Below are 19,326 nucleotides of genomic sequence, written 5' to 3' on the forward strand. Positions count from 1 at the left end.
GAAAGAGCAAGTCGGCAGTCCTTAGTTCCAGCCAAGAGAGTTCTCGGCCATGACTGGAGCAGAAATCTGTTGTGTGCGAACACTGCGACCCTGAGTGCTACTGCTACCTTGACTGCCGCGACTGCCAGGCGTCATCCGACCATTTCGAGCACCGTGCATCCAAGCAGCAGCGCCACCTGGAATCGAACCGTAAGTCATGCGGCTTGTGCTGGGCACAGAGCTTGCGCGCTGGTGGGCCATGCGCTTGTTCCTGTATCGGCGGGCAACGAAGAAAATGGCCGCACCGTACGCGATGGCACCGACGATGGCACTGCTGGCAACAATTGCACTAGTCTTGTTCACAGTGCGGCTGGCGCCGATATCACCACCCATAGCCCCCCCGTCACCAGACCCGCCAGTAGAGGTGGCGCCTGGCTCTTCGGCCGCGTTGGCAGGGCTGCTGTCACCTGGAAGCTTGCCGGCGGGAAGAGGGCATGCAGTGTTGATCAAGGTAGTAAGGTCGTTGACAGTCGAGTTCTTGTTGTTCCAGAAAGCATCCGCAGGGTTGCGAAGCTGAGCTGCGAGCTTCGTCTGCAAGTCCGCGGGGATGGTGAACAAAGCCAGCGTGGTGATGAAACCCTGGTACTCCATAGTGTTCAGTGGCTTGAGTCCGAAGTTCTTGACCTCAGTGGATGAGATGTTCAAACCATCAGCAATAGCCAGAGGCAAGTAATGGAAAATCTGCTGTCCACCGTCGTTTGCGGAAACGAATGGGTAGTTCAAAGGCCACTTGAAGCACACTTGACCCATGAAGCTGTTCTGAGGGATCTCTGAAGGCACTCCTCCCGGTGGCGCAATCATCCTTGGCAGGTTCGATGGGATAGTGCTGGCAGTAGGGCTAGGAGTGGGCATTGTGGAGGCCTCTACAATGATGCTAGTACCGACGATGAGAGAAGTTGCGCTGTCTGTAGCGGTTGGCTTGAGGGAAAAGATTGGTGGTGCCGTCTTGGTGGGGGTTGGTGTCACCGGGATGATGAGGGAGGGAGTTTCACTCTTGGTCGATGAAGGTGTCTCGGATGTTGGCGGTGGCGTGGACTTTGTAGAAGACGGCAGAACAACGGAGCCGGTGCTGAATACTGATGTGGGAGCCTCGCTGAGTGTAGCATTGGCAGAGCCTGATGCACTCAGAGTAGGCGCGGCGCTGCTAGGAGACGCGGTCGAAGTAGCCGATGAAGGCTCTTCTGAGGCCGGGACGCTGAGTGAGCTACCTGACGAGGTTGGGACTGCTGACGCAGATGTTCCCACGGAACCTGTACCAGAGGGAGTGATGCCTGAGCTTATCGTGCCCGAAGGCAGGATGGTATCAGAGAGTGTCGCAGAAGGTGTAATGCTGGCAGTTTCTGAGGGTGTGGGCACGACGCTTTCAGAAGCAGGTACGCCCGACGAAGACAATGCCTCAGAAGTAGGGGTAGGTACGGCACCAGATGGCAACAGGCCTGAAGAGGGAAGCACGCCAGATGAAGGCAGAATGCCAGAAGAGATTGGAAGGCCTGAAGATGGCAGAACACCTGAAGAGGGCAACAAGCCGGAAGATGGCAGGACGTCAGAGGAGGGAAGCAGTCCCGAGGATGGCAATACTCCAGATGAAGGCAGGATACCCGAAGACAACAAGCTGGAAGGCAAGATGGTCGGGATGATGACAGGACCAGTGCCAGTAGGGAGAGCAGAGTCCAATCCAGATAGAATGCTCGACAAAGCACTGGGCAAAGCAGATGCTGGAAGATCCGAAACAGCCGATGACAAGAGCGAAGAAAGAGCTGGAGGAAGGAGACCAGACGCGCTGGCAGACGCTACAGGGGTGGGTGCAGTGGACGCGAGACCGCTACCAGTAGGCAAAACACCAGGCAGTTCCGACACGACCGACGAGAGAAGACCTGGAATATCGAGGATTCCAGAGCTGGTAGCTGCGGTCTCTGAGGTGGGAATGGCACCAGAGCTTAGAAGAGTCGGTGTCGGAGTTACAACAGCAGATTCTCCCGTGCCTAGAGCGGTGGTAATTCCAATAACGATGCCAGAGGATGGCAAAAGCGGCGATCCACTTGAACCAGACGCAGCGACGCTTGTAGGAAGGACTACGCTCTCGGGAATACCTCCAGTAGAGCCTACTTGGGTGGTGGCTGCAGGAGCTTCGGATGCGAGAAGGGAAGACAGGAGTCCACCGACCAGACCGCCAGATGAGGTAGGCTGCACAACGGTCTCGGGAACGCCTCCGGTAGAACCAACTTCTGAAGTAGGCTGTACAATGGTCTCGGGGAGGCCACCAGTAGAGCCAACTTGCGAAGTAGGCGCAGGTGGAAGAATAGATGAGAGGAGACCGCCAACAAGACCGCCAGAAGAAGTAGGCTGCACAATGGTCTCAGGGATGCCACCAGTAGAACCGATCTCGGCAGTGGGTGTAGGTGCAAGCAGCGAAGAAAGGAGACCACCAACAAGGCCAGCGGAAGAGGTGGGTTGAACAACCGTTTCAGGAATACCGCCAGTCGATCCGGGGACGATGAAAGGCCCAAGGAAGCTTGATGCATCAGGAGAGCTTGGTGCAGCAGAAGAAGCAGGAGCTGCAGTGGGTGTCACAATAGTCTCCGGAATGCCTCCAGTAGAACCGACAGCCTGCTCCGATGATTGAGGCACGGTCGACGAAACGGCCTGGGTAGGCTGAACGACAGATGTGGGAACTCCGCTAGTAGAGCCGACGATAGGGTTGAGAAGCGATGAGAGAAGTCCGCCAACAAGACCGGCAGAAGTTGGCGTCGCGGAAGGCGACTCAACAACCGACGATGATGGCTGAACGATGACATCGGGCAATCCACCTGTAGAAGCAGGAGTGTTCTCGATACCAGGAGGTTTGGAGGTAGGCGCAGTAGAAGTTGGCTGTACGACAACATCAGGGATACCACCAGAAGAGGCGGGCGCGTTGTTCACCACAGATGAAGATGGCTGAACAATGGTCTCTGGAAGACCTCCAGTAGGAGCAACAGCCGAGCTCGGAATGGCTGAAGTTGGCTGTACAATGGTCTCAGGAATGCCACCTGTGGAAGCTGGTTCACTTCCAACAGTGGGAGACGACGGCTGCACAATCACATCAGGCAATCCTCCAGTCGAAGTTGCCGCTACGCTCTGAACAGTGGATGTAGGCGGCACAACGACGCTGGGCACGTCAGAGGAAGCAGGACTGTTGTCAATGGTAGAAGATGTGGCAGCAGCTGAGCTCGGGGCAGAGGAGGTTGGCGGGACGATGACGTCCGGAAGAAGACCGGTCGAGCCGAGGATAGGACCCAGAATAGGGCTGTCGGCCTTGGTGCTGGAAGCAGGGCTACTCTGTGCTGTGGAGGTAGGCTGCACAATGGTCTCAGGGAGACCGCTGGTGGTACCAATCTCTACCGCGGGTGGTGCAGATGACTGAGCAGCTGATGAGGAAACAACAGTGGTTGGTTCAGGCTCAGGAATAGGCTCAGGTGACGGAGTTGGCTGGATGATGGTCTCTGGGAGACCACTAGTGGAGCCAACTTGAGGAGGGTTCTCCACAATGGGGGTTTCGGCTGGTTTCTTGCTTTGCGGGGCCTCTGGAGTGGGCGTTGAAGCAGCCTCAGAGGTTGGCACAACAATAGACTCCTGAACTTGGCTCGATGATCCAATGCTAGAGCTTGACGGCGCTGGAGGTGGAGGAGGCGGGGAAAAGACACTGCTTTGCGAGGCAGAAGCAGACGAAGAGCTCTCGGGGAGTGTTGTTGGAAGATCGTCCAGTGTGGAGGTCAGGGTGCTAGTTGTGTCGACATCGCTGGTGCTGACAAGTGAGTCTGAAGAGGCAAGAGCCGAAGTGTCAGAACTGCCACGGAAAAGCGATTCAATGAAGGACGGGAAGTCCATCTGACGCGATGTGAGCTGCGAGGAGTAGCTGCTAGACTCTGGCTCAGGAGACGGGGACGGAGTGGCCGCCGGGGTAGTCGAGTTGGTTACGATCTGTCGCTTCACTTGCCTAGGAAAGTAGTATCGGGGACGGCCTTGGGTCTGTTGAGGTCCTGGTGCAGGCATGGCCTCCGCTGTCGTGAGCGGAGAGCCAGAAAGACTGGCCAGAACAAGGGCGGCGGCCCATACTGTGGCTGAGCGTGGCATGTTTACGATTATATTCCCCGGTTAAGTAGAATTAAGTGTCTTGAGGGTGTCGGTGGTATACGTGAAAGCCTACTGCTGTCAGACATGAGATTTGTAGGAAAAGTCAGAAAACATACTGTCAGGGCTTTGGTAAACGAGTGTACTTGACGAATGTCAATGGTGGGTAAAGAATGGACCTGTAGGCTGTCAGTCTCGACGAAGAAGGCGCGTCGCTGAGCGGGCAACTCACTAGACTGTCGATGCAGCTAGGAATAGATGGCGATGCGGTTACAGCGTCGTCGCAATGTAGTCGATTTGGTCGCGGGCCTATGCTGTCATGTTTGACACTGATGGGTACCGGAGAATAGTCGTCGCGCGGTCTAGAAGCACGCGGTAGTGGACCAGGGCCGAGCAGAGGTTGGTTCACACGTGGGTGTCAGCCAGGAAGCAGATGCGCAACAAAGAAGCGTAGCGGTCGGTCGAAGCGGTGGTCGTTGCTGTCGCCTAAGCAGGATTCGTAGCGGGAGCGTTTTCTTTGTTCTGAGCAGCGGGTGGACGTGCGCGTCGTGGTTGGGTGCAGCGGGGTTGGGGCGCGTCTTCGTACGTGTGCGATGCTAAAATGAGCGACGGCGACGTTGATAGGCAACGGTCAAATTACTAGTAATTGCGACGATGGAGCGATATTGCTTTTGAAAGAGTGGTCGTGATTCGGAGAATCGTGCAAGGGAGCGTAAGGCCTGGGGCGACGTGGAGAGCGGTGCTTGTCGGTCGGAGGAGAGAGCCACGGGGAGCCACGGGCGGCGAATGCGCAAAGTCGATATATGAATGCGCCCGTTGGGGGGATTGTCGGCGGGTGGTGGAGAAGAAGTCGGCTTGGGGGCGTGGGCGACGGGTAGTGAAGAAGAAGAAGAGGACAGGGCAAGCGTCAGCAGCAGCACTCGCCCCGGTGTCCAGGCCAAAACGGCGGCAGGCAGGGGTCGCGGGCGGAAGAGGGCAAGCGCAATGGACTGCGAGTCGCTAACGTGTGCTCCCTGCAGGAGAACCAACTGCTCACCACTAGTGCGAGCGTCCACGACGGGGAAAGGCAGGGTTTCGGACGGCGGGCCTCTGCATTCGATAGTCGCAAAATAGAACGGCGCTTGCTGGAGAGGGAGTAGTCCGGTATTGACGTTGGCGGTGCATTCAATGCAAAATGTTTTACAAGAGGAGACGGGAGACTTCAGAAACGAAGACGACGACAACAAGAAAGCCAAGTGGACATTGTGTCCCCATCAGCAGCAGATTGCGCATGCCACCAGTGGATTAATTTGCATCTGGCCGCGAGGCCCTGGTCGTGCAGACGGCTGTATGCTCAAACCGCACTAGCGATGGGTAATATATACCCCGGCTATCCATCCTACTTGATCGACCAACACACTATATCCCTTGCCCGCGACACTACCGTGCGATACAAAAGCCCAGAGGAGCGTGAATGCAGCAAACTCCACAGTCTTGCTGTTCGTTTACAGCGCCGTCCTCGTAGCTGTCGATGCGGAGGGTTCTGGCGAAGGAGCGACCATCAGGCGGCCAATGAGAGATGGCGCAGCCCCTGCTCTTGCCCAGCCCTTCATTTCGGCATAACACGGGTCCCACTCGCATGCGAATGATGATGATCGCTCACCACCGCGCCTCATGCTGCACCTGCACCCGTGGACATGCTTTGATTATCTGCCTCCAGAAGCAATATCGCGGGACTTCCCCAGTGGCCCTGCAGACTGTAATGCCAACGTCTCTACCGGCTGACATTCCAGGCATGCAGGCCCGTGTATCGCCTGCAGCCACAGATTTCGCCTCGTGTCCACAGTCATTCCGAAGTGCGACCAACTGCTACTCTGACTGCGCTATCGTTTTTGACGCCCATCTGCCTTTCGCTGACATCTTCGTCTCTACGACTCGCCAAAGTTCGTCCTAGGGCAGACGGCTGGTTTCGTCTTTCTGCTCGCCGCCTCCACGCATGCGCACCAGGGAACGACATGAACTTTACAGCTGCCCTAGGCAGGAAGTACCATGCCTGCCACCAGCCCCTGTCCGTGCCTGGTCAGCCTACCGGTACTTTCTAACTGGATTGTCCTTCATCTTTCAACTGAGCCTGGCCATGACTGACGCCATTGCATCGACGCCTCAACTTCACATCGCGTGCTCTAGCGTTTCACTTTCCCACAAGCCTATAATTGGTAGATGCCGACCCTCTACAAACATTCCCGCATCGTGGTTGCCGAGGTTCGCTGTCCGTGACTCGTTTCAAACTTCTGTGTGCGACTGTACGAGGAAGGCGCCAATATTCAGAGCTCACTGTAGACAAGCCCTTGGCCGATCCAATGGTCTAGCCAATGTACCGTGGCATCGGGCTACGGGGATTCCCCTTTCCGTCGCTTGCTATATCGTCAGTTGCCAACTTAACCGTGATGCCAGTTCAAGGAGACTTCCGTCGCAGCGGATGAAGATGCTATTACATCTCGATCGAAACTGGTTCATCACATGCGCCGCAGAGCTGTACCTAGCGATAGGCCCCCCTATGCCAAGTACCGTTCGACATATCGGGACTGCCGGCATGCGCTTGAACGTTTCGAAACCGCTCCCGTCAACTGAAAAAAGAACATCTCTTAACAAACAGATTTATAACCCCACACTTACATTGGGCACGGTCACTGCGTTCATGCTATGTTCCTTCTCCTATACTCTGCCTCGGTTTGGTGCCAATCCTTGTTCCCATTCTCTTACATTAACCACCGTCTGCTCCATAGTTCGCCTTTGTCTTTTCCCAACTTACGCGTTTGTTTCCTGTCAGATCCACATCCAGCAGGGTGACTGTTCATGGGCTCCACGTCCCGAAACGTGTTCTGTATCGCTATCGCGAGGATCGGTGGGGCATGACGGCACGCATGAACCCAGGAACCCAATCTCCACTTTTTGCTCTGGCATCTCCTGTTCTTGTTGGCTTCCAGAAGTTCTAAGCATGGCTGGTTCATACCTATAGTGCTGTGTGAACAGCCATATTGGGCTGCGAGAAGCCACGCAGGCTTCGATGTCACAGCACTTGGTGCAGGCTACGTCTACTTGAAGAGAAAGATGTTAACATTTGACATGGTTCCGCAGTCATCTCCACACGATCTAGACAAGATCTACGATAAGAGTTTTTTTGCCTTCAGCTAAACCCCAGTCCCCGACGACCGCTGCGTTGACACTCGTCATAACCCCTCTGTTCTCTCTTCCCAACGCATACAGTACCCAAGCCCCGACCCAACTAGCAAGAATTATCAGCATAGTGCCAACGCGTCCTTCGCCACGACACACAGTGTCGTAACTCCACTCCAACCATTCCCAGCTCCTTCGCTCAACTCCTCTCGCTGAGTGAATGTGCCCACAAACGTGTAGTCGTGGTTTGGCACGCCATAGTTCCCGTTGGAGATGAGCACAGCCCTGCAAATACGTAGGATTCGAAGGCGAAGAATCGAGATGTCCTTTGGCCGGGCCATGCATTACGAGTATGTCTGTTGATTCTGGGATAGTGTTGCACCATTTGTCTTCGTTCTCTGGATATTGAAACGCCCAGTTGCCATATTGTGGTGTCATGGGACTGCCGTAGACCCGGAAGGTACAGTCCCGGATGTGGAATGTCCTTGATTCGTTGTTCAGGTACACCACATTTCCCCGTTTCAGCTCTTTCATTTTACGTTCATCATTGTCTGGGCCTGCAAGTCGTGGGTTGCGATGGAAAAAGGATTGATCGAGAAGCAAGTCGTGATTTCCAGCTATTACAATCTTGTGATGATGTGGCAGATTGTTTAGCCAACCGAGTTGTAGTTGGATCTCTTCGAATGTACCGTTGATGGTCATGTCCCCAGAGTGAATGAGAATGTCGCCATTAGGGACGTGTGGTTTCTCGTTATGGGTGTCTGAAATGCACACAACCTTTACTGGTATACCGAAGGTCGGCCGTGGTATGACTATCGGCGGCCGATGGGCGTATAGCCATTGTGTGGTTATGAGTAGCGGGTTTCGCTGCAAGTGCTGCCATATCGAGGGTGATTCAGGCGCAAAGATGTTGTTTTTGCCAAACGCAGATTTTGTGTTGGTATTCATGTTGCTGTCCTGTGTCCGAATGAGGTGCTGAATTTTCTTAGAGATTCAGAACTTGCGTTGAGATTGTGTGTGCGTGTGGGAGAATGAGAGAGTTTCGGTGTGGACAAGTGGTCGTGCTACTAGGCAGCAAACCCAATACAAGAACAGTAGAATAAACTATCTGATAATTGCATTGTCCGAAATTATACCTTTCAGAATCGTGGGTTGCGCATTTGGTAGCGAATCCACAACTTTACTGTTGGTTGACTATCTCATGGGACATGAATGTATCTAACAACACCGTTTGACTAACAATCGCACTGCACCAACAGCCTGTGAACCAAGTTTATCGAACTTAAGGATCCGACGCTGTTCCCACATTCGGTACGATAGCAACAGCAGTTGCAAAGTCTCCATCGTGGCTGATACTGATCTCGCACAACTGTCCATCAAGTCCGCTCACGTCAACACGTGTATCATCAGAGCTCTCTGTGTCATACACTTTATCGAGTATCAACCCTTGGGGTCGTGCTGACTGATGCTCGCCGCGATCCACCGAGTTAACGGGTAGAATCATGATATGCTTGAATCCTCTCTCGTCGATATCTAGATGGCTGCATGCTTTGCGACAAGCTTCCTTCGCTGCGAATCTTTTATTGGGTAAGCCTTCTGCTAGTATCTAGAGCATCACTCGTACACACCTGCCAGCGAGGAATTTGGAGACTGAATCCATCCTCTTGGAGATTGTGTCTTCTGGTCCAAAACGGTTCCAGAAGTACTGGCGTTCGTGATCGGTAAGCACTCGTCTCAAGTATTGGTGTAGAGGTCGCAGAGGCTCGCCGCGATGGTGGCGCATGAGAACGGCTCGTAATCGTGGGACATGGCAGATGTCGGTGCCCACTCGGAAAGGATATGGAAAGGGTCGCAGTGGCATCGAATGAGTCGAGTGTCACAGAGCATTCAAGCTGTAGGAGAGTGCGAAGGTGCTAGGTTAAGGCTTGGCAGGGTCAAAATGCGTAGGTACGCTGTTTCTCTCGCATCTTGTATAGAACAGAGGAGCGCAAAAAATATAGAGCAGCGGAAGCACCTCTTCCCATCCGCTCACTCAGCAAAAAGGACGACGTTGGCCAGATTCGAACTGACGCTCCCGAAGGAACAAGATTTCTAGTCTTGCGCGATAACCACTCCGCCACAACGCCGGTTGTTGTCATCGAGTACTTGTACTTCGATGGAAAACTGTCGAGTCGCTGCAAATATATTTCAAAGAAGCAGTTTCACAATGTAGGCTGGAGAACCGACTCATGAACCCCACTTACGGTCAGCCTCGTCTCTACCATCACCTGCATAGTTCCTATACCTCAAGACCTCAAGGGAGACTTTAACTCCGCATATGTTCTTGCCTTCTTCGATGCGACAAGTCGCTCGATTCAAGTTTTCCATGCGTGGCAAAAGACGCAAGTCCGTCGATGCGGGCAATAAGCTTTTGTCTCTTTGATCGCGCAAAGAGCCGCGTCGTCACCTTTCGGAGTTGAAAATGAGGCGACAAAGATACTCCCCGTCGGATCCCGACAGCCAGTAATTCTTCTTGAGCCTCGCGTCGTATCCCTTTGATTCGCTTGCGCCATGCAGCCTACAGGACCTTAGCACCCGACGTCTTTGCTGCTGACTGTAGCCCACGCCAAGGTGTCCGCGACACTCCAGGGAATACGTTGGATGCAAACGGCACCGAAATCGTCCCATGGGCTGTATAGGTTAGAGGCCCCGGGACGTATGACGCTGTTCTGGGATCCTGGTGGTACGGGACCATGTACCTCAAGCTACGGTTGGCCCGAGGTCGCCTTGTGCGAGTCCGGCGTTGGAACAAAGAGCTGGGGCATCGTGGCTGATGTGCATGCGGCCATGCGCTGGTAAGATTCTGCTGATGGCTATCGCGGGGTGCGGTGATGTTCAAATGTGGTCGATTCCTCGACAATTGTTTCCCTTGTGTGTGTCCTTCACTCTATCGCATGTTCTGGGTAGTGCATGCGCGCCTGCGTCGATTCAGGTGCACACAGTCCAATGCAGTTACAAACTTCTCCACGCCTACCAGGCGTCCCCATCCTGAAACTCGATTCTACCGGGCCGGAATACTCTCGCTGGCGACGTAGCGTCAAATTTGCGCTCGAAACGAAGGATACCTGGAAATACTGCAATGGCACTTTGCCCATGCCCATGCCCAGTCCAAGGCTAGCTTCGACCATTTGTGTAACGGAGACGAAAGACATGCAGCCGAGCTTGCTAGAAGAGCGAAGGTCATGGGTACGGAAAGATCGAGAGGTCAAGCTTGATATCTTTCTCTCGCTGGCAGAGGAAGTGATGCTGGAGCTGTTTGAAGTCGGACCACCATTACCACCCTCCAACTTTAGCTCGGAGGAGATACTCGAGGCATTGGATGAACGATTCAACGTGTTCAGCTTCTCTGGCTACCACCACGCATTCTGCCATTTCCTGAACCTGCACATTGATCAATACGCAAGCATCGAGGATTTTAATAACGAGTTCACGACGGTGCTGGAAGATCTGATCGACTACGGCCATCCACTTTCCAATACCCAAGCATGCTCCGCCTATTTTTCGAAGCTCCGATGTACCCAGAATCCATGGGTCGCAAAGAAGTTGGAAGACTGGGATTCGTTGCCAGCAATGCCTGATATTTACAACCTCATGCAAGAATCGCCGCCATGGGCATGCATACGACCACTGCGCAGGTCGTCCCAAACTTTTCCTGTACCGACAATTTTAGAAAAACATCCTGGAGATTCATGGAGTCATCCCCAGAGCGATATACCGGGTCTCTCAAATAGTAGCACTGCGTCATCCGATGGTTCTCGTTCAAGACAGCTCTCTAGACAAGTAACTGGTAGTCAGAAAGTCGTTGCGCATGCTTCAGACAAGGATATCGAACCCGATCCCCAGGACTTGCGCGAGGCAATCGAGAAGCTTCTCACCTCTGCCGAGGCTAAGCATTCTAGCTTAAAGACCGATGCTCCAGTAGCTTCAGTATGTGCTACGCCAGACTGGTTGAACGCACCGCAAAAAGTTGCTCCGAAGATACTGTCAACACCAGAACTACCACCTCCTGTCATATCACTGCCTCTTCGCAAGACTCCCACTCAGTCGCGCGCACGCTCCGCATCGCCACGTCTTCCATCCGAATCGTCTAGAATCTTGTCACAAGCAAGTCTGACAGTACCAACAAGAACGAGACGTCCACGCACAGCAGATATGCCTTATAAGATAGTCCAGCCATTCCAGCCTCTTCCGCCCATACGGTCAAGAACACCAACGTATCCACCACCTCCACTGTCAGAGCACCCGGCTTTTCGAGACAGTCCCTTGTTCCCAACGGGACATGCCCAACCAGATTTGATTTCCGTGGATTACTTCAATAGACCTCATCACCAGTCCGCACCAATATATCCGCCATATCAGCACTCAGCCTACTCGTCAAACAGCAGCAGCGCGCTTAGCTTGCCACTACAAGGGACCAGCGAATCGTCATGGTGCTACACAAAGGACAATAGCGAAGACACTCGGGAGCACTCCTTCCCAATCCTCACGTCTTCTATATTCCTCCAAGGCCGGAACCCAGACATTGCCAATGAGCAAAGCAAAACGTCTCTGCAATCCTCGGCTGCGGACATTACTGCTTTGCCGTCTTTTACCTCAAATATCGACGACTTGATCCCGCCGCTACCAAAGAGGAACATGTTACGTAAAGCATCGTCTAGTATGGACATACTAAAACGGCTCAGTGGGGATAGTCTGCTCGAGTCTAGCGACGAAGTAAGGGAACACGAGGAGAAGAAGGTTAGAGAGAAGGAAAGAAAAAGAAAGGGGTGGACTATTGGGGTGAATATCGCGAGATTCACATATAGCAAGGGCATTCAGTAGACGGGTGCATAGCATGCAACTGTCTGCTGTTTGTCGGCATTTAACATTGTTGCCTAGTTGGTTGTGGCCAGAGTCCATGAACTGTATACCCTATGCATTGATCCAAGTGTACTACTGTACCAGTTTGCAACACGAAGTGAAAACCAGACGCGCACATTGGCATCAGTCAACCGAAAATTCCCTCTTTTTCGGTGTCTACTAGTTTATTGGCGCACTCGATCAAGTGAAATGGGATCTCCACTCCATTTCATGATTTTTGAGAACATAGTCAAGTCTCTGAATGAGGTGAGGATTTAGTCTATGCTAGCTCTTCTATCTCGTATATTCGTAACACATTCCCGGTACCCGCCGTGTCTTAGCCGGTCAGATCACCGAAGAACCTACACATGTTGCTATCTACTGCGTCTCCCGTACGACCTTGTCAACAGCCTTGGCAAAGTAGTCAATGTTGTGCGTGTTCAGACCAGCCATGGAGATGCGACCATTCTTGGTCATGTATACATGCGAGTCTTCCCGGATCTTCAGCACTTGCTGCTCTGTCAAGCCGGTAAAGCTGAACATGCCGATCTGCTCTGTGATGTGTTTCCATGTACCTGGTGTGCCCATGTCCTCGAGCTTACCGCGAAGCGCCTTGCGCATCTCCTTTATACGGCCGGACATTGTGCGGAGGTTGTCTTCCCACTCAGCAAAGAGCTGGGGGTCGTTGAGGACGGTTGAGGCGATACGGGCGCCGTAGGCGGGAGGATTTGAAATCTCCGAGCGCTGGAGGATGGCGAGCTGTGAGGCGATGCGCTTGATGGTGTTCTCAGCATCGGATGAAGGAGAGGTGACGAAGTGGAAGCAGCCTGCTCGCTCGCCGTACAGGCCAAAGTTCTTCGCATATGACTGCGCAATGCAGAGCTCGAAGCCTTGCTCGACAAAGTAGCGGATTGCCCAGCCGTCGGTTGCGAGATCGCCGGAAGCAAAGCCCTGGTATGCTGTGTCGAAGAAGGGGAAGTGCTTCTTCGACTTGATCACGTCGGCAATCTTCTTCCACTGCTCCTGCGTAGCGTCGACACCGGTGGGGTTGTGGGCGCACGCGTGCAGTACGATGATGCTGCCCTCGGCGGCATCTTGCAGAGCATTGATCATGCCATCAAAGTCGAGGCCCTTTGTCTTCTTGGAGAAGTAGGGGTATGTCTTGTGTTCGAGGCCGACATTGGAGAAGATCTGGAAGTGGTTCGCCCATGTGGGGTCTGAGAAGTAGGCGGTTCGCTGGCTCTTGGTCTTGTAGAACTTGGCGAGGAAGAGGGCGCCCAGGTGGACGGCACCGGTACCGGAGATGGTTTGCAAGCTGGTGACCTGTGTGGTGTGAGCTCAAGTCATGACGTGGTGGAGTGATGTGCCTACCCGCTTCTCCTTGATGGCGGGGCTGTCACCGCCGAGGACTAGCTTCTGGGAGGCGGTTGTGAACTCTGCGAGACCGGCGATGGGGAGGTACTCGTGGTTGAGGTTGGGGTCGTCGCGGAGTCTGTCATCGGCCTGTGCATGGTCAGTCGCGGGTAAGTCAGGACAAGAGGAAGGCGTGGTGGGCGCACCTTCTTGACGACGGGCAGGATCCAGGGCTTTGCATTGTCGTCTCGGTAGGCTCCAATGCCCAGGTCGACCTTGTTGGGGTCCTCGTCGCGGCGGAAGGCAGCCATCAGCCCGAACAGCGGGTCTTCGGGCGCCTGGGGGACGACATTCGCGTCGAAAGCGGTAGCAGCCATTGGTTCGATGTGCGAGGAGATCTGGTTGAGTCGGGTCTGGGAAGAAGTCTGGGTGGAAGTAGTGGAGAGGGAGAGGGAGGAGGTGAGTGGTTTGAGGACAGGTGAGTCTGGCATGATGATTACGGCGTATGAGCTCTCCCACGTTTACGTTTCACCGCTGCCGCCGCCTAACTATGGGAAGCCGTGTCCAGCCCACGCTTAACCCCGCAGTTTTCTTTTGGAAGGCGAGATGCGGAGAACCGGGAGGCCGGTTCGAGTCGATGCAGTAGAACAAAAGTTGGCTGACATGGCGACGGCATCGCATCCGACCAGCGCATTATATAGAGGTGAAGCTCGGAAGGTATGCCGCAGGGTCGTGTGAGCAAGCAAGCCGAGGCACAAGCTGCCGCTTCCGCAATGATGTCAGCTGTACAGCCCTTCTCACATGCAGGGCATTCACCATCACGACTTCTTTCAGATGAGTAAACTTGCTACCACTGTGGCTAGCTACGAACCGTTGTGGGTCTGCATGGCCTGCAGGCTGGCTGCTGGTTCAAGTATGCCGACCCCACATGGCTGCCATTGCTGCTTCTGGAAACTTGGTCCACTCAGAGCGCCCCGGATACTGACGGATCGTAGCGCGATATATTCACATGTTGGGTATCTACCAAGAACACCACCGCACCTTGTTCCACTCTCATATGAACAAGTCCCACACAACAAGCGTCGTGCAGAAGATACTTGTAGCCCAGAACAGCTTCTGCGCCGTACTGCCCCGCTCCGTCGCGCGCTTGAGCTCCTTGTTTCCACTTCCAACGTTCTCCGTTGTATTGAACGAGTCTTCAATGAGCTGGTTGATGTGCGTCTCCTGCATGCTGAGGTTGGACGCGAGCGTCGAGTGCAGCTCCGAGATCTCCATGAGCGACTTTTCGGTTGCACTGCCGGTGTCAGTAGCTGTTCAAGACGAGTGTGTCGTAGCACATACCGGACTTTGTCGAGCTGGTCCTCGTACTGCTTGAGCATGTCCTGGTTCTCCTGCGCAAACAGCTGGAGCTGCTCTGGGTCCAGCTGATTCTCAATCACCGCGCTCGACTCATCTGGGTTATAAGTCGACTTGGCCCGATAGTCCCCAGCCTTGTGGCTCTCGTCCATGCCACTATAATCGCTGCTGGCTGGCCCTGTAGCCCTCGTCTTGTACAACACGCTCTTGCTCTTCTCCACCTCCCGCATGTGCCTGATTTCCATCATGTCCGTCTGGAACAGGACGCACTGCTCCAACTGAAAATCCAACGTCCACAATATGCCCTTTCGGTGTTCCCTGATCGTGTTCGCCTTGGCCTCTTCAATCTCCTCCTCGACGCTCTTCGCTGTGATTGCCCCGCCTGCTGCCCATCGTCCAAGCGCACCGAGGCCCTGCTTTGCGCGCTTCTTCAGAGCGACCTGCGTCTGCGTCTCCTGCCTCACCTGCTCAGCAGCCCCTAGCTTCTCAATCGCATCCTTCAGCTGATGTATCGATAGTTTGGCCTGGGCGTCGATCTCGTTGCGCTGCGTGTCGCTAAGGTATTTAACATCTTTGTCTGCAGAGGCCGATGCTGCGCCTGCTCGCGCGTACTGCTTCCGGCGGGGGGCATGTGCAGTCGAGAGATAGCTTTGTCGTATCGACTTCAAGTCTGTGTGAAGCTTTGCAATGTGACCTCGCTGTGGCTGTTAGCTTTCACCTTTAGGTTCACGCGCGCAACGTGGCCTACAATGCGGTATGCCTCTTTTACAAAGCCATCAAGGGCTTCGACGCGAAACACGGGAGGCTCAATCGGACGCGCATCGTGCTTGGCGAGCACCTGGTTAAATATTGGCGTGATATCCATTGTGTTGGAGTGCAGTCAACTTGCTCATGTGAAATGACGATGCTCCCCGCGGGAGTGTCATGCTGGTCTTTCGCTTCCCAGCCAATGACGCACTATTGCGCCTGCCTAAACACTTACCATCACTATTCACTGCTCAAGATTCTTTACGTTGAGAAAGGATGCTTCCTATCATGATTTAGAAAAGATTCGCATCAAGCAACTGCAAAAGAAAGGATTATCGCCCCGTAATATGTCTGATGATAATGTCACGTTCGCAGATGTCTTGGGCGTACCTCATTAGCTCTCACCATCTGTCTGCCGCCGTCGCCTTTGTCTGCATGTTCACGACGCTCACGCGCCCGATTGGACGTTCAAACATAACTATACTTACAACCACGAGAACGTTCAGAGAGGCTAAGAGCTCAAGGGGTACTCGGGACCCAGGGTGTCAAGGCTAACTCGAGTCCAACTTTACTACACAAAGGATTCGCTATAGGATGAGGTGTTGTGTATTCCCAACCAGAGACATTTGATACAAGCTCTGTCATAGCCGCTTTGTCTTCAATACCAGTTCCTTGATATATCGCTCACGTATTGGTTGTACAACCCAACACCTGGGCTCAGCTTATACCAAGGCCTGTCCAATCGCGCCATCAGCCGCAAGGCCACCTCGATTAACCTCACGGACTGGTCATGTTAGCTTTGTACAGCCACAGTTCGCTCACTACCTTTCACCTGCTCCTCGTGCGCCTGATTGAGCAAGTTTCTATTGCCCACTTACCCGTTTGCCTCCGCTGACCCCTCCAACAGTACGCGGACAGTGACTCTTGACTGTGTGCTTACGCGCTTGTTTCGAGCATATATTTCTAGAACCTATTCCTGATTCTACCTTCTCATCGTCTCAATCAGGTAATTTCTAACTTCCCAACTTAACCTGATATTATCTTTCCAGGGCGACCAACAGTCACCACACTTCCTAGCCTCATCGACGCCAAGTTCCACTTTTGTCTACGACCAACATCACAAAATCAAGATGCACTTCTCGAATATACTCCCGGTAGTGTTCACCGCTGCCGCCGTGGCCGCTCCTACTACTATGAACGGCCGTGGCGAGGAAGGCTGCGTTCCCACCTCCTACACCATCTCAGACTACAAGCTAGTCACTTCTCCCACCTCTGGAAGGGTTGATTTTAAGTTCAAGTCTGTCTTCCCCACCGGTAGCACCATCGACGATCCAGTCCAGGCCGGCGCTCACTGCAGCGGCTCTGGAACCTCTGTACCCAACAGCAACGAGTGTCAGGTCGCTAACCGTCGTCTTCTATTCGACCTTCGTGGACCTCAAGATGAAGCCTACTACCAGATCACCCATTCCTGGACCTGCTCAGGGTAAGTCTACTAATATCGTTACCTCACGAGCAATAACTAACAGTAAAATAGCAACCAGTGGCTATCCGGCAATGCGATCAAAGTCGACTCGCTTGAGTGTCACAACGAGGGCGACAAGCGCGTCTGCACTGGTGGACCCCAGACCTTCGCGCCTCAGAACGTGCGCAAGGTCTGTAACTTGCCTCAGTGCTGATGGCTTCGGTCAGCTCCTCATTGTCCCAAAGTTGAACCGTAGGTCCATCTCCTTGATAGGCGGTGTATCAGCGGTGTGAAGGGTGTAGATCGACTTTGGATCTTCATGGGCATCATTTGGTGTTATTGTGGCTCTGGTTATTTTTGAACTTCTTTTCTCTTCTCAATCAATGTGCATAGCATCAAATGTAGAAAATGAAATATAACACACATTCAACTTCTTCATCTCCGTCGCACCGACTCAAAGTAGATAAACTTCTTTGTACACTTCAGTATGACACATCATGCTTAATTACCTACTGCGTGACAATTGATCGTTCTGGTACAAGAGATCGGCTGTGTTTGTTTTTCTACACCCGGAACTTGCCAGGCGAAAACAGTGTGGTTGGTACATAGCAAACATTGCTTATCGCTCTTTTCCCTGCCGCTTCTTACGCCACAACTTGTGCCTGCATACGTAGGATTCCAGAAGGGTTTGACTAAATTCTCTCATTTGTCGAGTCCTTGACCCATGTGTAACAGTTTCTACAAAGAGCCAGAGGAGACTAATAGGATAGGCAGGAAAGGTTATCACCTACCACATGATATCACTTGGTATCTTTTCATGTATTATAGAGGCTTCTAAGTCGTGAATGGGTATATGGCAAAAAAGCAAAATTTGTTCAGCCACCAAAGGCTTGGTGTAGTATCCTGTTGGCGAAAGTGTTCAAACAGCGTAGTCGGTGAAGCTGATTACCGGCCTTACCCAGCAGCGCGCAACTGCTCCATGATCTTCACTAGATTTCTGCGTTTTGCGTTGATACTGGACAGGGTTGCAGCTTCACCACCATTGGTTGCAGCTCGCTCGAAGAACGCTTGTGCTGCTAGTAGCTCCTGATGAGCCCTTCCAAGTCGCTTCAGCTGGTCTGAGACTGAACTTGAGTGTGTAGGTAGATCCATATCCCAGTCCTCATCTGAGCCCATCTTTCCTATGTTGAGATCACTTATCCACAAGGCGACATTGCCGCGGAGTTCTAGAAGACTTGGCTGTCTGTCAAAGGGTGGTGACATGATGACCTGATCGAGGCGTTCTGCAATCTCCAGGGCTTGGGTAAGTTCTTCCATTTGGATCGCCTCTTCCTTCGCAGAGAGACCGTCTGACCTCTTACTGAGGTTACTGTCGACCGACACACTTCGAGAAGAGCGTATTTGATTCGCGATGTCATCACGCAACTCCGTTCTTGCGCGCTTGCTCTTTTCGCAAACCTCGTAAATCCACAGTGAGAACATGGGCGGGTAAAAGGTTCTCTCATCGACAGCATGAGGCTGCAGTTTCCGGTTCGGGTATTGTATGATCAGACGATTGTAATATTCACGAGCAAGCTCAAAGCCCTGTTCAGAGAATCTATGCTCATTCAGCGTTTGTGGTCCACGACGCAGGGCTATTTCAGCACCAATGCCCCAACGTCCGTGGTTACGCGGATCTACCGGGCGCCCACCAGCAACCTGCGTCCGCAAGATCATGCCCCACGCTCTCCCCGCACGCTCGTAATCTCCCTTGAGCAGACAGCAATGCATCAGCGTGGACAAAGAGTCAAGGTGCGCCCTCTTCTGCGCCTCTGGTTGGCCTTGAACGACACCGCTTTTAGAGGTGGCGTTGACGGCGTAGAGGCGTGAAGGCGGCCTGGCCATTTCCTCCTGGACTTTAGCAGGGACATGATGTGGTTTGGACACGCTCGCAGGCGCATGGGGGAAGGGTGCTGGAGGGACCTCGTTCTCTTGGCTGGGCAATAGGCCTGCGACACGCAGCTGAGCTATGCCAGGCGCGGTGGACGAGGTGTACGATTGGACTGTGGCGTCTGGCTGCGTTTCGTCCTCTCCTTGTAGGTCGAAAAGCGATTCGTCTTGTTTCCTTTTCTCTTTATTTCTTCTCGACTTGCGATAATGACTCGCGCGCAGCGAGCGTGTCCTGTTCTGCTCATCACGCAACTGCGTGGTGAAGTGCTGCATGGTTGGTGATGACGCAGGACTGCACG

The 19,326-nt window shown here is 53.4% G+C and overlaps 8 protein-coding genes across 8 annotated transcripts; 2 read left to right on the top strand and 6 right to left on the bottom strand.

Moving 5' to 3' along the window:
• Positions 1 to 21: 21 nt before the first annotated feature.
• AA0111_g857 (hypothetical protein) lies at positions 22 to 4,149 on the bottom strand (the record flags this gene model as incomplete). Its single annotated transcript, XM_028655031.1, has 1 exon — positions 22 to 4,149. One exon carries the CDS (start codon positions 4,147 to 4,149, stop codon positions 22 to 24), a length of 4,128 nt encoding a protein of 1,375 aa, XP_028511471.1.
• A 118-nt stretch (positions 4,150 to 4,267) lies between these two features.
• AA0111_g858 (hypothetical protein) lies at positions 4,268 to 5,418 on the bottom strand (the record flags this gene model as incomplete). The annotated part of the gene is made up of 2 exons (XM_028655042.1): positions 4,268 to 4,325; positions 5,330 to 5,418. The coding sequence occupies 2 exons, from the start codon at positions 5,416 to 5,418 to the stop codon at positions 4,268 to 4,270; spliced, it is 147 nt and encodes a 48-aa protein (XP_028511605.1).
• A 1,860-nt stretch (positions 5,419 to 7,278) lies between these two features.
• Positions 7,279 to 8,250, bottom strand: AA0111_g859 (hypothetical protein; the record flags this gene model as incomplete). Its single annotated transcript, XM_028655053.1, has 1 exon — positions 7,279 to 8,250. The coding sequence occupies one exon, from the start codon at positions 8,248 to 8,250 to the stop codon at positions 7,279 to 7,281; it is 972 nt and encodes a 323-aa protein (XP_028511473.1).
• A 2,037-nt stretch (positions 8,251 to 10,287) lies between these two features.
• Positions 10,288 to 12,162, top strand: AA0111_g860 (hypothetical protein; the record flags this gene model as incomplete). Its single annotated transcript, XM_028655065.1, has 1 exon — positions 10,288 to 12,162. One exon carries the CDS (start codon positions 10,288 to 10,290, stop codon positions 12,160 to 12,162), a length of 1,875 nt encoding a protein of 624 aa, XP_028511550.1.
• Positions 12,163 to 12,558: 396 nt separating this feature from the next.
• On the bottom strand, positions 12,559 to 14,024 carry AA0111_g861 (Aspartate aminotransferase, cytoplasmic; the record flags this gene model as incomplete). The annotated part of the gene is made up of 3 exons (XM_028655076.1): positions 12,559 to 13,503; positions 13,552 to 13,683; positions 13,740 to 14,024. The coding sequence occupies 3 exons, from the start codon at positions 14,022 to 14,024 to the stop codon at positions 12,559 to 12,561; spliced, it is 1,362 nt and encodes a 453-aa protein (XP_028511169.1).
• Positions 14,025 to 14,586: 562 nt separating this feature from the next.
• On the bottom strand, positions 14,587 to 15,754 carry AA0111_g862 (hypothetical protein; the record flags this gene model as incomplete). Its single annotated transcript, XM_028655087.1, has 3 exons — positions 14,587 to 14,827; positions 14,875 to 15,587; positions 15,638 to 15,754. The coding sequence occupies 3 exons, from the start codon at positions 15,752 to 15,754 to the stop codon at positions 14,587 to 14,589; spliced, it is 1,071 nt and encodes a 356-aa protein (XP_028511549.1).
• Positions 15,755 to 16,766: 1,012 nt separating this feature from the next.
• On the top strand, positions 16,767 to 17,312 carry AA0111_g863 (hypothetical protein; the record flags this gene model as incomplete). Its single annotated transcript, XM_028655098.1, has 2 exons — positions 16,767 to 17,119; positions 17,171 to 17,312. The coding sequence occupies 2 exons, from the start codon at positions 16,767 to 16,769 to the stop codon at positions 17,310 to 17,312; spliced, it is 495 nt and encodes a 164-aa protein (XP_028511548.1).
• Positions 17,313 to 18,052: 740 nt separating this feature from the next.
• AA0111_g864 (hypothetical protein) lies at positions 18,053 to 19,300 on the bottom strand (the record flags this gene model as incomplete). Its single annotated transcript, XM_028655109.1, has 1 exon — positions 18,053 to 19,300. The coding sequence occupies one exon, from the start codon at positions 19,298 to 19,300 to the stop codon at positions 18,053 to 18,055; it is 1,248 nt and encodes a 415-aa protein (XP_028511168.1).
• Between the last annotated feature and the right edge of the window lie 26 nt (positions 19,301 to 19,326).

This window comes from Alternaria arborescens (genome assembly GCF_004154835.1).
Source record: "Alternaria arborescens strain FERA 675 chromosome Unknown contig_2, whole genome shotgun sequence".
Classification (NCBI taxonomy): Eukaryota; Fungi; Ascomycota; class Dothideomycetes; order Pleosporales; family Pleosporaceae; genus Alternaria; species Alternaria arborescens.